Below are 17787 nucleotides of genomic sequence, written 5' to 3'. Positions count from 1 at the left end.
TTTGGTGGACAGTGGGAAGAAAACAAGGGACGGTGCACCAATCATGAAACATCAGGCCGGTCTCGATTACAATGCAGCAAAAAAGGGCGTCGACTATAGTGACCAAATGACGTTATACCACAGCTGCCTTAGAAAAGGACTCAAGTGGTACAGAAAGGTAGCTGTTGAGTTGCTTGTTGGATGTGTCATCATAAATGAGTAGAACATTCGTGGCATGCTTGAAGGAAACTCTACGCCAATTATAAAATTTCAAGATGAACTGGCTCATTCACTGTTCGGCCCTCGTCAAGACAACATCGAAGAAACTCGTGGGAGAAGTGTCCACATGCTAAGAAAAACTGGCACATCGGCACACGACACTCAGTGGCTCTGCACTGGCTGCTATGCGGCCAACAGTACCAGCAGTAGCCCAAACACTATGGAGAGAGTGAGAAAAGTGACCACTTTCTGTGAATAACGCCCCGGCAAGCCATTCATCTGTTTGTTGTGCTTTAATTCTAAGCACAAGTAACCTGAGAAGCAAGCTAGCTTCAACTGTAAAATGAGTAGGATGAAAACTTCAAGACATGGCTAATGTTCATACTAAATTTTAGCCTTTCTCTAACTAATAAATATTTCTAACACAGGAACTGACTTCTTGTCTTTTTTAATGGCAAGCACTTTGTAGTTCAACATAGGTTTCTAGCATCTTGAATCCATTGAGGGGCTACAGAATGTATTAAAGAAAGCTAAAAATGCATAATGTTGTGCTGAATGTGATCAAGACACATGTACAAGAAACTATAGTCATTAGTTCGATGAGGACAGTAATGTGCTTTAGCAAGTTAGAACTTTGTTACCAACTTGCCCACATTCACATCTTAACAGATTTAACAATGTTTCCACTACGTGGAGAACCTTGATCTACAGTGCTTTTATCATACTGAAGAAGGTTGGTGTTCCTATTATAACACGTGTACTTAAGAAGCTCAATCTCTCAGGATTTCATGTTGTTTTACTTGACATAAGCTTACGAGGCTTACAGATTACGTGCTCGTATCTCAACGTAAACACTTACTTCCTTTTCAATGATTTTCATTTCTGTAAAAGTACAGTAAATTTCGTCAGACGAGAAGTGCAAATGTGTTTTTTATTCTTTCATACTTGGTGCTTGCTATTATACAACTTACTTATATCAACTTGCTTGTTTAGAAAACTCATAAAAAACACTCCCCCCACCTTCTTCTTTTACTTTCCATTGACTCTGACTTTCATTATGCTAATAAACTTCAGAAGAGCTTGCTCTCAGGCTAGTTTGTACACACTGCTAAGAATGAAAAAATGGAGAGAAAACGGGACAAGAAAGAAAGGCCTACAGAATGCTGATTTGCGCGCGGCAATCTATATCAAGGACGGGGTGCTGGACCAGGGAAGCTAAGAAGCCGCCACAACAAACTATGGGAGCTAGGTGAATGGCTTCGATGTCCACACAGAAACATAAATATAGGAATGTTATAGAATTCTGTGTCATTCAACAACCCCGTGAATGTTGAAAAGTGGGACAGTGATCAGCTGCAAAGAGTTTCAGAGAGCTCCAGGGAGTGGGGAGGATGATACAGTAAGGGGGCTAGGGTGGTGACACGCATTAAGGGCATCAAGAATGAAGTGAAAAATTATGGAACACAGGGGGATTGTCTCATCACTGCTCGATCGCTCAACACCAGATAGCTGTGGCCAGTTGCCTTAGCTGAGATTCACCTACCCTGTCATAGCATGTGCTGTGCTTGCTGCTTTGCAGTCTTTAGAATAGGCAGGTGTCAGGGAAGCATGCCCATAATGCCTGCAATTAAGTAATAGGCGACTTGCAAAATAGTGCCCGCTCTCTTCCATACACAGCCATGGCTGAACCACTCACTAGCAAATCTGGTAAGAAAATAACGCTGACCTTCACTGCTACTTGGGCTGCAACAAGTCTGGGCTGCAAACAAGAAGACACAAGACAGAGCGCTGTCATGTTTTTAGCACAGTTCACTTTCCTAAGTAATGTACCAACAAGGTCATAATATACATTATATAAATACATCAATTTGTAAACAAAATGTTATTTTTAATATAGTCATTTTTAAAAACAGCACAAGGATGATAGCATAATTTTAGGTGTAGTCTTAGCAATGAAAAACTTTTGTCAGAAGTTAAGCAAAGTTTTGGCAACGTAAAAATGTGCATCCTCATTGCTAAAGCATTCCTGTCCGGGGAGTGCTAGGAGTTTGTCTTGGTGTGATGTAAAACCCTCCACACATTTATATAGTGCTAGAGAGAGAGGTGATGGGGGAGTGGTAGTGGCCAGTGGAGAATCCTTCCCTGAAATGAATTTCTGGCTACGTCACTGAATGTCTGCAATGCCTTGTAATAGCAATAGGTCTTGGATGGAAACACTATAGATGATACCAGTGAACCTATTGAGCCTATTCCTGTTTAGTGAGGTGATGTATGTTTTCCCAAAGAATTATAGAAACTGTACAATGGAATGTTTTGTACCACCTGTAATAATCATGCTGTAAGAAAACAGAAAGGCTGAGCTTAGATGTTGTAGGAAATCTCTTAAGAGGCTCAAGGATCGGTAAAGATGACTAACTTCTGTATTCTCCACTCAACCCTCCACCTGGATTCAAATGCACAGCAGCCCCACTCCTTGACACAGGCGGTTGCTTAGCTTTAATTAAACTTCATGTCAATTACTGTGAAACACAGCGTCGTCTTCAGTCAAGGGGTGGCACTGCGCTCATCTCAGTGGAATGAAGCTTCCAGTCATAGATGGTTTCAGAATACAGGGTAAGTGACCTCACATTTTACTCTCTTCGTTGTGAAATCTAGACACCAAAGCCTCGGTTTGAACAAGTAGTGCTTTAAGCGCTCTCTCATGCATATGTTTGCTTTAAGGCAGAGTCAGCTTACTATTTCCTGCTTCTGCCACATGCAAATGACACAAAAATATCTCAATAAAATGATTGTGATTTAAGTGGTACACACTCTCTGCAATGTGATTAAATGTTTGTAATAAAAGACGCACTACTCACGTGCTGGTCAGCATCTGCAGCATTATGTTCACCAAGATAGCTTTTTTGTCTCAATATATTCAATATTGTTGCAAATTTAAGAGGTTTTGCAGCTAACATGTATCTGTCAACTTGTGTCTCGAGAACATACAGCTTTAGTTGAGAGGAGCGCTATATTGCATGAGACAAGGGAGCATTTTTAGACTGCTTGTTTTATTTATGTGTGAAAAACAATTGTGAAGGTTTTAATAGCAAAGTAATACAGTAGGTGTTGGCAACGCGAACAAGCCATGCAAAGTGTATGCATTAGAAATGAACTATCCAGATGAGGACCCCCCACCCCACTGATATATGTCAATGCTATAATATCAAATGCTGTGACATTTAACACATATGGTGACTAAAAAAAAGGATAACTAAAGCAAGAGCAGCATTAATAAAACAATATCAACTGCAAAATTTATACAATTTTTCTCAAAACTTTTATCTTCGCATAAACTGTGGCATCACACACTGTGGGCACTTTTGCTAACAACCTTCACATTTCACTAGTGCTAATTCTAGCTTCCCTTTAGCTTCTAGCTTGATTCTAGCTTCCAGCTCAACTGCAATGTTTTGAACATCAGGGCATGTGCAAGTGAATATTAGTTTGTGATGGCCATGTGGATCTGTTTCTCTGCCTGAATAATAGGGAGAGGAGGGCAATATAATTGCCTTGAGAACTATTAAGCAGAAGCAGCATGGTGGATGAGGAGCAGTGGCCGGAATAAAACATTTCAGGAGTTCAATGTAGTAAGGATACAGGAGTCATATGATTAACTTCGCAAGAATATGAGGCCATTATAACACTAAGGGAAACAGACTGGCCCATCACACTGAATTTTCAAATATCCTAACTGGTCTAGAACACCTTGCACAGCTGCTGTAATTAGGAAAAAAAAAAATGTAGCATTGTCTTAAAAAGACAGCTTTTTTGTTTGTTTACTCTGCTATGCCACTGTACATATTATTACTATTACTTTTTTTTCTTTTGGAACAGAAAGTCACCATATGCCTGGAGGTTTTAGATCACCTTCTTGGTGTGCTCCCAATATATGAACAGTTCGAAAACATTAACATTGTTGCTTGGTTTATTGCCCAAGTAGAGCGGCACGTAACGACTGACTACGGAACCAGGCGTGTGAATATGCACACCCTGTATCCAATCAACCCCTATATCAATCAATTTTGTACAATTAGACCTCCATATATTGAACTTTAATGTAACAAACCGTTTTACTTTGGAGAACTTATTTGGTGTGCATATAGAAATCTTCAATTTATTGAATTCTGTTTATCTGCAATTTCAATTTACGGAAACTATAAATTCTTCTAAAATTTAAATGAGGATATGTGTTGCATTTGAACTGTAAATTCTATGGACGTACAAGCGCTTTCCGGGAGTAAAGCTTCACGATTTCCTTCCAAAGTTTATTCGACTTAAGGACAAAATTCTGCAGCAAAGTTATAAACGACCACAGGTGACAAGCAGCTGAATGCGAGGTATCTGGTACAGACCCACGGGGGAAAACTTAAAAACCACAATAGCACACATTCAGGCGAGTATGTAAACAGGCGAACTAAGCAGGGAACAAAAACAACACAGCACTGCTTTCATAGGTCCCGAATGATCAGAGTTTCGTCAGAGTTGGTGCAAGCACGCATCCGCAGATAAAACGGGCTCCCACCGTGCATTGACCAATACTTCGAGAGCTGACGCCTACACAATAACCGGGGTAGGTTACAGCACTTGTTTCTGCTCTGATCGTATAGTGTTCGAATGATGTCGCGACAACGCAAGTACTTGCAATAGGGGCGACGACCTTCCATAACTCCAGAACATCACAAAAGACCGTTTGCACATGTACTAACCAGCCAAACAAACTAACCACGGCAGCGAAGACCACTTAAATCGAACATACAACGCAGAAACACCTCGTAAAGGTTTCACCATAGAGAAAGGTTACACCTTGTTGCACAGACGCTCACAAGAAATTCAAGAAATGTCCAAAGCGCACTACCGCCGCCTTTTAAAAATCCAACGGGAGCCAAGCCAAATCAGTAATAAGTTGGCTATTTGGGTGAACGCAACGTACCCGTTGCGTTCACCGGGTACGCCCAACGCCGGCCCTTGTTTTTGATTAACAGTTGCTAGTTTGTTTGTGGTAGAAAACGGGGGTGCGCTGGAAAAGCGGTTACAGTTTTTCTAACTCCGTAGTAGCTTGCTTCTCTAATCAGCACTCTTTGTCGCGGCGATTCAGTCCACTGAGCTCGTTTCAAGCCATTAAAGCCACTGCGTTTACGCCACGGGCGGCGCGCAGCGCTTGTGCTAAAATCGTCGACCCCACGCTAACTGCATATGCTTTGGCCAGCACAGCTTCACAAGCATTAGCAGCCACTTTTCAGGCGTTTCGGGCATTGCCTCGGTCGCTTGAAAAGGCGTCCCTCATAAATGTATATGTGTCTGCGGAACCTGTACACTATACCTGAACTTCATTTTCCTTGCGCTGGAGACAGCTGTTTTCTGGACTATGGCAGCTAGCTGCCGAAGGGAGACTCGCGCACGGGCCTCCTTGAAAACTTCTTAATCTCATTCGCCCACCTAACTTTCTGCCGCCCCCTGCTACGCTTCCCTTTCCTTGGAATCCAGTCCGACCATCGGTTATCTTCCCTCCTCATTACATGTCCTGCCCACGCCCATTTCTTTTTCTTGATTTCAACTAAGATGTCATTAACTCGCGTTTGTTCCCTCACCCAATTTGTTCTTTTCTTATCCCTTAGCGTTACACCCATCATTCTTCTTTCCATAGCTCGTTGCGTCGTCCTCAATTTAAGTAGAACCCTTTTCGTAAGCCTCCAGGTTTCTGCCCCGTAGGTGAGTACTGGTAATTAAGACACAGCTATAATACACTTTTCTCTTGAGGGATAATGGCAACCTGCTGTTCATGATCTGAGAATGCCTGCCAAACGCACCCCAGCCCATTCTTATTCTTCTGATTATTTCCGTCTCATGGTACGGATCCGCGGTCACTACCTGCCCTAAGTAGATGTATTCCCTTACCACTCGCTACCTATCGTAAACTGCTGTTCTCTTCCGAGACTGTTAAACATTACTTTAGTTTTCTGCAGATTAATTTTTAGACCCACTCTTCTGCTTTGCCTCTCCAGATCAGTGAGCATGCATTGCAAATGGTCTCCTGAGTGACTAAGCAAGGCAATATCATCAGCGAATCGCAAGTTACTAAGGTATTCTCCATTAAGTCTTATCCCCTATTCTTCCCAATCCAGGTCTCTGAATACCTCCTGTAAACAGGCTGTGAATAGCATTGGAGAGATCGTATCTCTCTACCTGACGCCTTTCTTTATTGGGATTTTGTTGCTTTCTTTATGGAGGACTACGGTAGCTGTGGAGCCGCTATAGATATCTTTCAGTATTTTTACATACGGCTCGTCTACACCCTGATTCCGCAATGCCTCCATGACTGCTGAGGTTCCGACAGAATCAAACGCTTTCTCGTAATCAATAAAAGCTATATATAAGGGCTGGTTATATTCCGCACATTTCTCTATCACCTGATTGATAGTGTGGTCTATTGTTGAGTAGCTTTTATGGAATCCTGCCTGGTCCTTTGGTTGACAAAAGTCTAAGGTGTTATTGATTCTATTTGCGATTACCTTAGTAAATACTTTGTAGGCAACGGACTGATCGGTCTATAATTTTTCAAGTCTTTGGCGTCCCCTTTCTTATGGGCTAGGATTATGTTAGCGTTCTTCCAAGATTCGGGTACGCTCGAGGTCATGAGGCATTGCGTATACAGGGTGGCCAGTTTCTCTAGAACAATCTGCCCACCATCCTTCAACAAATCTGCTGTTACCTGATCCTCCCAGGCTGCCTTCCCCCTTTTCATATCTCCCAAGGCTTTCTTTGCTTCTTCCGGCGTTACCTGTGGGATTTCGAATTCCTCTAGACTATTATCTCTTCCATTATCGTCGTGGGTGCCACTGGTACTGTATAAATCTCTACAGAACTTCTCAGCCACTTGAACTATCTCATCCATATTAGTAATGATATTGCCAGCTTTGTCTCTTAACGCATACATCTGATTCTTGCCTTTTACTAGTTTCTTCTTCACTGCTTTTAGGCTTCCTCCGTTCCTGAGAACATGTTCAATTCTATCCGTATTATACTTCCTTATGTCAGCTGTCTTACGCTTGTTGATTAAATTGGAAAGTTCTGCCAGTTCGATTCTAGCTGTAGGGTTAGAGCTTTCATACATTGGCGTTTCTTCATAAGATCTTTCGTCTCCTGCGGTAGCTTACTGGTATCCTGTCTAGAGTTATCACCGATTTCTCCAATAGCACTGCTAGACTCGCCTCACTAGGTAACGTTCTAGCGTTAAACGTTGCCAAGTTCAGATTCCAATGGCGGCCTGTTCGGACCCAGGTATTCTTAGCACCCTCTGCTGCGTCACAGGTCTGACCGCCGCCGTGGTCTGTTGCTTCGCAGCTGCTGGGGACTGAGGGCCGGGGTTTGATTGTTGTGTTCATGTAGGAGGTTGTGGCCAAGTACTGCACCAAGGTGGCCAATCCTGCTCTGGTGAGGGAGTACTGGACTGACAGATCTAGCCTGCCGGCCCGATCGCGGGCGCGCTGGAAGGCCAGGATTTGGTCCTCAAAGACGGGACTTCGCAGAAGCGCGCCCCACTCTTCCTTGGTGAACTTCGGGCACAGCGACCCGCACTCCCAGAGCATATGAGGCAATGTAGCAACCTCACCACAAGCCACGCTAGAACAATTCGGATAAATCTCGGGATATATGCTGTTAAGGGACACCAGATTGAGGCCCGGTTGCATTTCACGGCTCATGCACGACGCATTTCGGCGATGGCAATACGGCGTGTCGCTACATTGCCTGAATGCTAGTTGCATTTACTTTGATAGTTATTGCGAAGATTCTGCCAGTCTTTTTTTTTTTTTCTCTACAACGGTCTTGGCGAATTAGCTGCGTGACAGAAAGTCACCATTTGCACGACATGTGCAGAGCTCGGTGTGCTTTCCAGGCAGGAAACAGCTTTCGTTGCACCGGTATACGTGCAATGACCAAACATGCCATTTCACCGGGCATGCGAATAATTTCTTGCGAATTCTAGAGCACAACGGTATCCCGCGCGTTCTGTACGCGACAAATATGTCTCAATGGTTACGGCGCGTTCTCTCCGAGCAGAATGTCGCGGCTTCTCGAATGCCGGCCACAACTACGGCGCGGCCATTTTAATGGCAGCGGAGCGCGAGCACCTAAATTTGATGCTGTCGAAATTTGGCAACATTCATCATGGCGGATCTCGTAGACCGATAACGTGCAGCTCTATGAAGTCAGAGTCAGCCACGAAGTTTTTACAGTGTAGCCCTTCAGTTCCACGACGATTTTTGTGCGGCGGCGGGGTCCGCATCAAACGTGCGGATGTCGTCGGTGAGAAGCGGAACCGGAAGCGGAGTCGGTTATGGATCGGCCAGCAACGCAGCTGGCATAGCAACCACGAAGCGGCTGTGAGTGCACGAACGGAACGCGGACCAGGCGCTGGTATGAATGTAGGAACATCCATCGGTTATAGCGGATACTATAGAAATACTAAGCTCGGATGTAATAAAGATTTTGAAAAGACTCGAGTCCTTTCTTACACCGTGACTCGAGTATATAAGGAAGAATTTGCACCAGATATAGTGACGCGTTTGCAAGGTCTTTGGTAGATTAAGCAGCGGCAAACCAGACCACCATGAGGACTTTCGAATTGTGCGAAAAAAAGCCTTATATAGTTGCTTTTGGTGTATAACTTGTTCAGACTTGCATAATTCTGCGAAGTTTCTTTTCTTTTTTCTTGGCTCCGTCGTTTTATTAAATGAACGAACGCTTCGTGTGCATCTTGCTCCTTCGAAGGCGTTTCTGCGGGGACGGAGCCTAGCGGGGAACTACGGTCTTTTTTTCCTTCCCCGTAGGCGATGACGGTGACGTATTTGCTGCTGCGATGTCGGTGCCGGCGACAGCGCGTCAGTCAAATCATGTACTTGTCGTTGCCGTAGGCAGAGACTCCCGAGTCGCCCGCGGCCGCGTTCCGCGGCGTCAGGTCGGGCGGTTCCACCGGGCCGCTCGGCGATATGCGCGATGCGACCAGCCTTCGCGTGCGCTCCCAGCAGATGCCGCTGATGCAGACCGCGATGCACACGATCAGGATGATGAGGAAGGACGTGGCCAGGATAAGCGGCATCGACTTCTTGGTCATGCTCTTGAAGTTGTTGTTCGGCACGCTCGGGTCTTGAGGCTGCGCGTCGTGAGAAAAAAAAAAAAAGAAGAAAGGGGGGCCGTCAAGCGAGCTTTGGAGTCGCGTATAGATTCGGGCTCCAACAAATTCAAGCTCAATGCTGCCACGTTTTCGAGTGGTAGTCGACCTTTATTTATGCAGGTGTGCTGAGTCCGAATTCTCAACCATCGGTACAATACAAAGCGCGAGTTGTTGGCAAGTTGCTTTTTCATCCACTTTGATGTCCATTAATTTATCGTTTCTTCACTTCATTTATTAGGCACAAGTAATTCCCCCTATGTTGTCCTTGGTGTCAGTGTTTGTTGACTTCTTATGATGTGACTAATAAAAATCGGGTCCCTCGGTTAGCCCCCTTTATTCTCGTTTACTTTCAATCAATAGTAGCTAATGTTCCAAACTTCAGTAAAGCAGATGACGCCAGCGTACTAACTTATTTAGCTCGTCAATTTGACGGTTCATGGAATTGAACTGTGATCCTGCCACAACTGTAAATGACCTCTGGCTACAATTCAAGTACACTGTTTATTACTGCATGAATAACTTTATGTCACGGAAATAACCCCTGGATAACAAAAATTCTACACGCAAAGCGGAAAGTTAAACGACTACTGAAGGCGGTAAAGAAAAAGTTCTGCAGTTCGAATGTATCAAAACTTAAAACAGCAATTTCAAACTTCAAGACTAGAGCAAAGCAAGCAAAAGAATATTACTTCAAAGTAATGCTACCATCATTCATCACTGGTAACCCGCAGAGGTACTGGAAGCATTTCCGTCCTAGGAAAACATGCAGCCCTGAACTAACATTGGAATAGAAAATGGCGAAGTCTAATATATACAACTTTTTCCACTCTGTCTTCACAAATTATAACGGAAAAATCCCGCAGTTCATACCCTCCGATATTACGGGCATCAACCCAATAGATGTAAATGACGAAGGAATATTTAGTCTTTTGCTTGAATGAAAAAAAAGAAATCTTCGGGAATAGACGACTTCCTCAATCCTTTTCTTAAACGATATGCAGAATAGTGCAGCAAATACCTTGGTTTGGTTTACCGCAAATCTCTTGCCGTATCAAAACTTCCAGACGATTGGAAAAAAGCTAAAATAACACCGATCCCCAAAGCAGGAAATAGCAATCACCCTACACAAACTTTAGACCAATATCGTTAACTAGCACGTCGTGCGAAATATTGGAACATATAATCTCTTTTTTTTATTATGGGGTTTAACGTGCCAAAAGTACTTTCTGATTATGAGGCACGCCGTAGTTAAGGACTTCGGAATTTCGACTACCTGGGGTTCTTTAACGTGCACTTTTAAAGCTAAGTACACGGGTGTCTTCGCGTGTCGCCCCCATCGAAATGCGGCCGCCGTGGCCGGGATTCGATCCCGTGACATCGTGCTCAGCAGCCCAACACCATAGCCACTGAGTAACCACGGCGGGTGTCATATATAATCTTAAAAACACTTAATCGTTTTCTTGGAGAGGAACGGCGTTTTGTCATCTAGCCAGCACTGGGTTCTGGAGCAGATTTTCAACTATAATGCGACTAACAGAGGTTGTTCATGATTTAGTTCTGTCTTTAGCGCAAACAGATACGCTACTAGACTTTTCTAAGGCCTTTGATTCCGTATGCCACAACAAATTAATTGCAAAGCTCCGAGATATAATCGGAGATTGATTATTAACACTTTGGATTGAAGACTTTTTAACTGACCGTTCCGAATGTGTCCTGTTTAAGCAAGTACCATCAGAAACCCTGCCTGTCACGTCCGGAGTACCACAAGGCTCCGTTCTGGGGCCTTTGTTATTTCTTATCTTTATTAACGATATCACAGACAATATATCGCTTGCAACAGTAGGCTCTTCGCCAACGACTGCATTATTTACAGAGAAATTAACAGTAATTTAGGTCACTTCGAACTAACTGATTCCCTAAACCATCTCGCGAACTGGTTCGACACGTGGCAAATGTCGATTAATCCCCCCAAAACACTATGTATGACGATATCGCGAAAGCAAGAAGCTCTCGAATATGATTACAGCATTAAAGGCACTAGGCTTCAAAAAGTGAATGAACAAAAATATTTAGGTGTCACGATTGCTTCAAACCTCACATATGATGCGCACATTTCTAATATTACTTCAGTTGCTCTGCGCAAGCTGTTTTATCTTCGCAGATGCCTCCGGCTTGCCCCTCAATCTACCAAGCTTTTAATCTATGCTACATATGTTAGACCGGTAATAGAATAGGCTAACACAGTATGGTTTCCTTACACAGTCACTGACGTTAAAGAACCAGTATATGTAGAGAGGAAGGCTGCAAGATTCATCTGCAATAAATATAAGCGCACTGATTCTCCCACAAATATGTTAACAAGTTCTGGCCTCCGAACACTGGCGATTAGAGCAAAACAAGCGCGCCTGAAATTTCTTTTTCAGCTACTTCACGACTATTTTAAGATTGACACATCATTGTACACCCGTCCATCATAATACCGCGTAATCCGGCACAAACATTCACACACACTGAAAGAGTATACTCTTACCATAATGATTCATTCAAGCACTCTTTTTTTCAACTTGCTGTTAGGGAATGGAATTGTTTAGATCCCTCGGTTACTATCAGTAACTATCATTATCGGACTTTGCCTCAAAGTAGAAAATATCATCCGTTAGTGCCGTAAGACTCTCAGCCCTAGAGACATTTCGCCGTCATTGAAAGCATGTTAGTGGCCGAGTGCTCACAAAAGAGTGTTTTCAGGTTCGCTGCTATCTGCCTGTGTACCACTCCATCTCATGTATAATTTCTGTTATCTTTTGCTGTTGGTTACTTTGTGTTATCTGAAGTTAAAAATGCGTGCTTTGTATATTATTTATAAGATAAGTGTGTATACGTTATAAGCGTTACGAATGTGTTCATAGAATTTCAGCTCAGAATTCATTCTTAATTATCATTAAGGAAACTTATTATGTATAACTTTCGCTCTTATACCTTTGTGATGACTGTCACTGCATTGGATTCCTGTTTCTTTTCTGCCGTTGTGCTGATATATTATTATACCTGCGTGTACAATCTGTACGCCCACTTGCCATGCTCTCGGAATTAGACTGACAGAATTGAAAATAAATAAATAAACAAAACCCCAGAATTAAAGAAAAATTATCTTTTGCATGACATTATTCTCTTTGTCTATCATGATGGCTTCTGTGCGGTTAATCCTTGAAGCCGTTTTCTTATAAGTTGGGGTATGACGTAATAAAGATTTCAGCTGAAGGTATAGTTCCTTGTCCTGTCTCTTTCTCGTGTCGTTTTGCGTCCGATAAAGTTTACGACGCTACAAAGTTATCCCGCCGTTCGGGATTCCGCTCTCTCAACATATATACACACTGTCGCGATACGCACGCACTCTGGTACATATACTACATGCCTTGAAGTAGTAGTCGTAGGCGATCTCAAACCCTGCCGCCTTGCGGACGCGCTCGTCGCCGGACACGCGGTACGCGCCGGTGTCGTTGAGCAGCTGCCCAGGCGAGAGCAGCACGATCTTGCCCGGTTTGCCGACCTCGGCCACGGCCATGACGTCATCGCTGCCGCCGCTGGAGGAGGGCTGCTTGCTGCTCCCTCCTGACCGCGGCGTCGCCGAGCCGCTGTTCTTGACGCTGGGTTCCTCGGCCACTTGCCGCCACCAGGTGAGCTCGGCCACTGGAGGCTGCCCGTCGTCTGTACACCGCGCAGAGAACCGAGTTTCCTTCGAGTGTCTTTGTGTTCGCTTTCTTATTGGGCGTGCTAGGTGAACGCCAGCGCACGGTATACGATACAGACCCCGTGAAGCTGTGTACGTGCATGCGCGCTTTTTCTTGACGAGGATATATCACTTCTGTTCCTAAGCAAACGTAACCCTGAAGCGGATGGGCTTATCTCTGGCCGGGCTGATGGTACACCAACTATGAATAACCGCAAGCCTACAAAAAAGAAAAAAGAAAGAAAGAAATACACCATCTGAGGCTTATATTCACCCCGAACAATATGTCATCAATCTTGCGTACACTTTCTTGCGCTCTGCGATCGCTGTGTTAGGAACGCTATATATGACATGCCGATACACGCATGCATGCCGTTCGTGACCTGCAAGTACTGGGGACGCAGTGTTGAAGAAAGGAAATGCACGCAAAGTGCGCGATGAATACTAGTTTGCAAGTTACGTCGCGGACGCAGCTTATCATCGTTATGGTTCTCTAATATGGCGCCTAGCTAGGCAGATGTCAGTGTATGATATTCACTGCCGCGGGTAACCTGCTTCCATAGAGCAAGGAAACCTTAGGAGAGGCCCCTGCCTTACAAGCTGCGTTGGACCCGCGCGAGACGCCAACGGACGCAGCTGCTCACCGTGTTGGTTGATCAACATGTCATCTAAGATGACGTCAGCGTAAGCCATGTATAGGGAGCAAGACCCGAAGAGTACAACTTTTTTCTCATAGTGTAGACAATGAAACGAGAAAAAATAAAATAATATAAAAACAGTCCAATGGCTTTTGTTCGAGTGTGCATTTTGTTTTTGTTCTGTGTGCTTTCCTTGCTTACCTCCGTATAACTCGTGTTCTTCGCTTTTGTTCACATGAACCTGCAAAGCTTTAGCGTTCTGTATAACCTTCTTACACGCATATGTTAATGTATAGCTCTATCGTTAATACACTTATTCGCCGGGAGTAGTATCCTTGCGATTTGGCTGGTGAGTCGTTGCTTTGGAGATGATTAGACATTCTATTCCACACAACACGACACGCGCTCATACTCGTGGCATCCATTGGACTTCATAAGCCCGGCCATGCCCGTGTTGCTGATCGCTCGACTTTCACACGCATTCACACGGACGACAGAGCAGCGAGTGACTGACCCAAAACAGTCGGTTTCCGATCAAAGCGATCACTTCTGCCCATATATGGGACCAGTCGCTTTATGCGAATGCGGCAAAATAAAAAGGATAACCATATAGAGATCTACAATGCAATGGGTCAGTGAGCTGCGCACCACGTGCTACACAGTTAAACAGGACATGTGGACACATACATCGGCACACAATCATCATCATGTGCTTAGTTAACACGTGACTGCACACCTAAACATGAGGGCACAAACAAGCGGGCTATTTCCAGAGCGGCCGGCGCACAGTGAGGGACTAGAGACGGGGTCTGCGGGCCCCGCGCGCTGCTATCTACCGTGACGTCCCGCAGTTGAACCACACAGCATTGCAGCGCAGCCCTTCACGCACGAGTCGTGCACACCACGGCGACGTCGTGACGCGCACGGCGGGATCGCCGCACACACTCACGGGAGGCGGCATGCCCGCGGCGTCCGGCGTCCAGTAGCAGGAGGACGGCCAGCAGGAGCGCCCGGGCGAGCACAGCCCACGACATTGGAGGGGAACCAAGCTCCGGCTGCGGCTTCCGTCGGGACCCGGCGCCCGCCGCTCGCGAACCTCTTCTTTTGGCCGGCGCGCGTGACCCTCCCGGGGGGTGCAGCGGGGACACATCTGGACACCGCGATGGCTCGAAACGGCGTCATAACTAACGCCCCCCCCCCCCCCCCCACTACTATCCCCACCCTTTACGAGCGATGGGAGATCCAGCCCTGCCCTGTAAGACCAGCACCGACGAGTGGTGCACAGGGGCCAGGCGGCCCTGGAAGCATATGGCACCCGTGAAGAGGGAGCCACCCCATCAGGCGCTTAACGCGCTCCATTTCATTATGGGTCAATAGAGTTGTTTCTCTTTCTCTCTCTCTTACAGAGAATACTATAGAACGAACTCTGGCGCTATTGTGCATGTCTGCGGGAGCTGCAAGCATGGCGGTCTAGCCGGCTTGGCGATGATGGTCAGCGCATGGCTTCGTCTTTCTGCCCTCAAACGGCTTCGTGATTTTGCAGATTGATGGTTTTCACTATTAGAAAAAAAAAGTAGTAAAAAGGTAGTAACGTGCGCAGTCACTGAATTTGCCACCCATTACTCCCCTTTTACTATAGCTGTCTACTACTTCCGATAATTGAGACCTAAAGTAAGTTCTGCCTTTATTAATCAGTTAGTATATACGCAGGTCAGTGAGCAAAAGATAATGTACCACCGCCACCTGTGGTCTATTATGCTGTGTAGTGGTGGTCTTAATGCGATGTTCAGAAAAACTGTAGCTGCGATCGTTATGTTGGAGTAATATAACGGATGTTCAAAATTAAACTTTACGGATTTCTTAAAATTAGGCATTCGAAGGCACGCGAAGGCCACCTGTGCAAATAAGTTATGTAGCGAGGAGGACACAAAGTGAGATGATAATTATCGCTGTCAGCATCCCAATTACCTAAAATTGAATGATTAACTTTTTGTTGACTGCAGTAAGTGGATATGTTTGTATTGAAAACTTAGAGGCAGTCGTGTTTATACACAATATTAGTTGGAAGGGTTCTTCTAGCGTGTCCGTGCTCCGAGATATCCGACTCCTAATTTTATTTTTTCGCATGATTATGCATGCAAGAGAGTTAGAATCGGCGCAAAGCTCCTCCCTGATGTGACATCCCCATAAGACGAAAAGGCCGTGCCCCGTTTTCTGGGACTCTGTGCATATTACCGGCGATTTATTGCGAATTTCTCGCGCATCGCACGGCCGTTAACACAGCTCACCAGAGCAGATATCCCTTTTACTTGGGGCGAAGACCAGCCGCGGGCATTTCACGAGCTCCGGCAACGCATGCAAGCGCCTCCCGTGCTAGCACACTTCGATGAAGACGCCCCGACGATATTGCATACAAACGCTAGTAACGTCGGCCTAGGGGCAGTGCCCGTACAATGGCAGGACGACAGCGAAAATGTGATCGCTTATGCCAGTAGCACACTATCCTGAGCCGAGGCTAACTGCTCCACCACTGAAAAAGAATGCCTCGCAATGGTATGGGCAGTTCTGAAATTTTGTCCGTATTTGTACGGTCGGTCTTTCACCGTCGTTAGCGATCACCATTCGCTGCGCTGGCTCATTAATTTTAAAGGTCCTTCCGGCCGGCTCGCACGCTGGAGTCTTCGACTCCAAGAGTTCGAATTTATTGTCGCATACAATTCGGAAAAACAGCACGCCGACTGCCTTTCTCGGCCTCCTGTTGGGCCGGCAGCACATGACGATGGCGACACAGTCTTTCTGGAACTCGTGGACTTAGCCGATCTTTCACGCCAGCAAGGGGATGACACTGAATTGCTGCCGCTTACTGATAACCTGGAAGGACGAACCAACAGCGTGCCGAGGCTATTTGCAAGAGGGCTGGCACCGTACTGCTGGCGTCGCAACGTCCTTTACAAGATGAACGCCTCACCTAGCGGTAGCAACTACTTAGTCGTTGTTCCCTCATCGCTTCGACGTGAACTCTTACACGCCTGCCACAACGAGCCGACCGCTTGGCACTTGGGCTACACTCGCACATTGGCACGGATTCGGCATAATTATTACTGACCGAGACTTACTGCGGTTGTTAAACGTGACGTTCAGACATTTCTGGATTGCCAACATTGCAAACCGCCATCCGTCAAGCCATCCGGCTTGCTGCACTCTGTTCAAGTACTGGCCACACCATTTGCTCAAGTAAGCATGGCTTTTTTTTGGCCTCTTACCAACGTATACTACCGGCAATAGGTGGATAATCATCGCCACAGATTATCTCACCAGATATGCCGAGACAGGGGCTCTGCAACGGGCTGTTGCTGATGAAGCGGCACGATTTTTTCCCGAATCCATCGTTTTAAGGCATGGTACTCCCGCAGTAGTCGTCACGGACCGAGGTACTGCGTTCATGGCCAAGTTTTTGGATATCGTTCTACGTCTAAGTGGTACCGCCCACCGGAAGACAACGGCGTATCACCCCCAAACAAACGGACTGACGGAACGACTCAATAGTATACCGCTGATATGATAAGCATGTACGTAGATGTAGAGCACGAGAACTGGGACAAGGTTTTACCTTATGTCACCTCCGCGTACGATACGGCTCGTCAAGAGACCACTCGCAAGACACCCTACAGTCTGGTATACGGCCGTGAAGTTACGACAACATTGGACGCAATGCTCCCTAATGAATTTGATGACAACTACACGGGTGCTGAAGAGATCACACAACGAGCAGAAGCAGCTAGGCAGCTTGCGCGTCTGCGAGTCGACGCACAACAGGACTGTGACGCCAAACGCTACAATCTTCGGCACAGACCTATGAAATACAACATCGGCGACAAAGTGTGGGTCTGGACACCTATTCGTAAGCGCGGGCTCTCTGAAAAGCTCCTCCGCAAATACTTCGGGCCCTACATAGTTTTACGACGCATCAGTGACGCCAACTACGAAGTCGTTCGAGATGGCTGTCAGTG

The 17787-nt window shown here is 45.7% G+C and overlaps 1 protein-coding gene across 1 annotated transcript; it reads right to left on the bottom strand.

Annotated features, from left to right (window-relative positions):
- Positions 1–8934: 8934 nt before the first annotated feature.
- On the bottom strand, positions 8935–14897 carry LOC139055652 (uncharacterized). Its single transcript, XM_070533180.1, has 3 exons — positions 14727–14897; positions 12825–13117; positions 8935–9391 (listed from the first exon to the last, which is right to left on the bottom strand). Exons 1-3 carry the CDS (start codon positions 14809–14811, stop codon positions 9125–9127), a joined length of 645 nt encoding a protein of 214 aa, XP_070389281.1. The 5' UTR covers positions 14812–14897; the 3' UTR covers positions 8935–9124.
- Positions 14898–17787: the final 2890 nt, after the last annotated feature.

The sequence above is a fragment of the Dermacentor albipictus genome, chromosome 2 (assembly GCF_038994185.2).
Source record: "Dermacentor albipictus isolate Rhodes 1998 colony chromosome 2, USDA_Dalb.pri_finalv2, whole genome shotgun sequence".
NCBI classification, from domain to species: domain Eukaryota; kingdom Metazoa; phylum Arthropoda; class Arachnida; order Ixodida; family Ixodidae; genus Dermacentor; species Dermacentor albipictus.
Note: the sequence above shows the minus strand (reverse complement) of the source record. Positions and strands in the feature narration are given on the sequence as shown.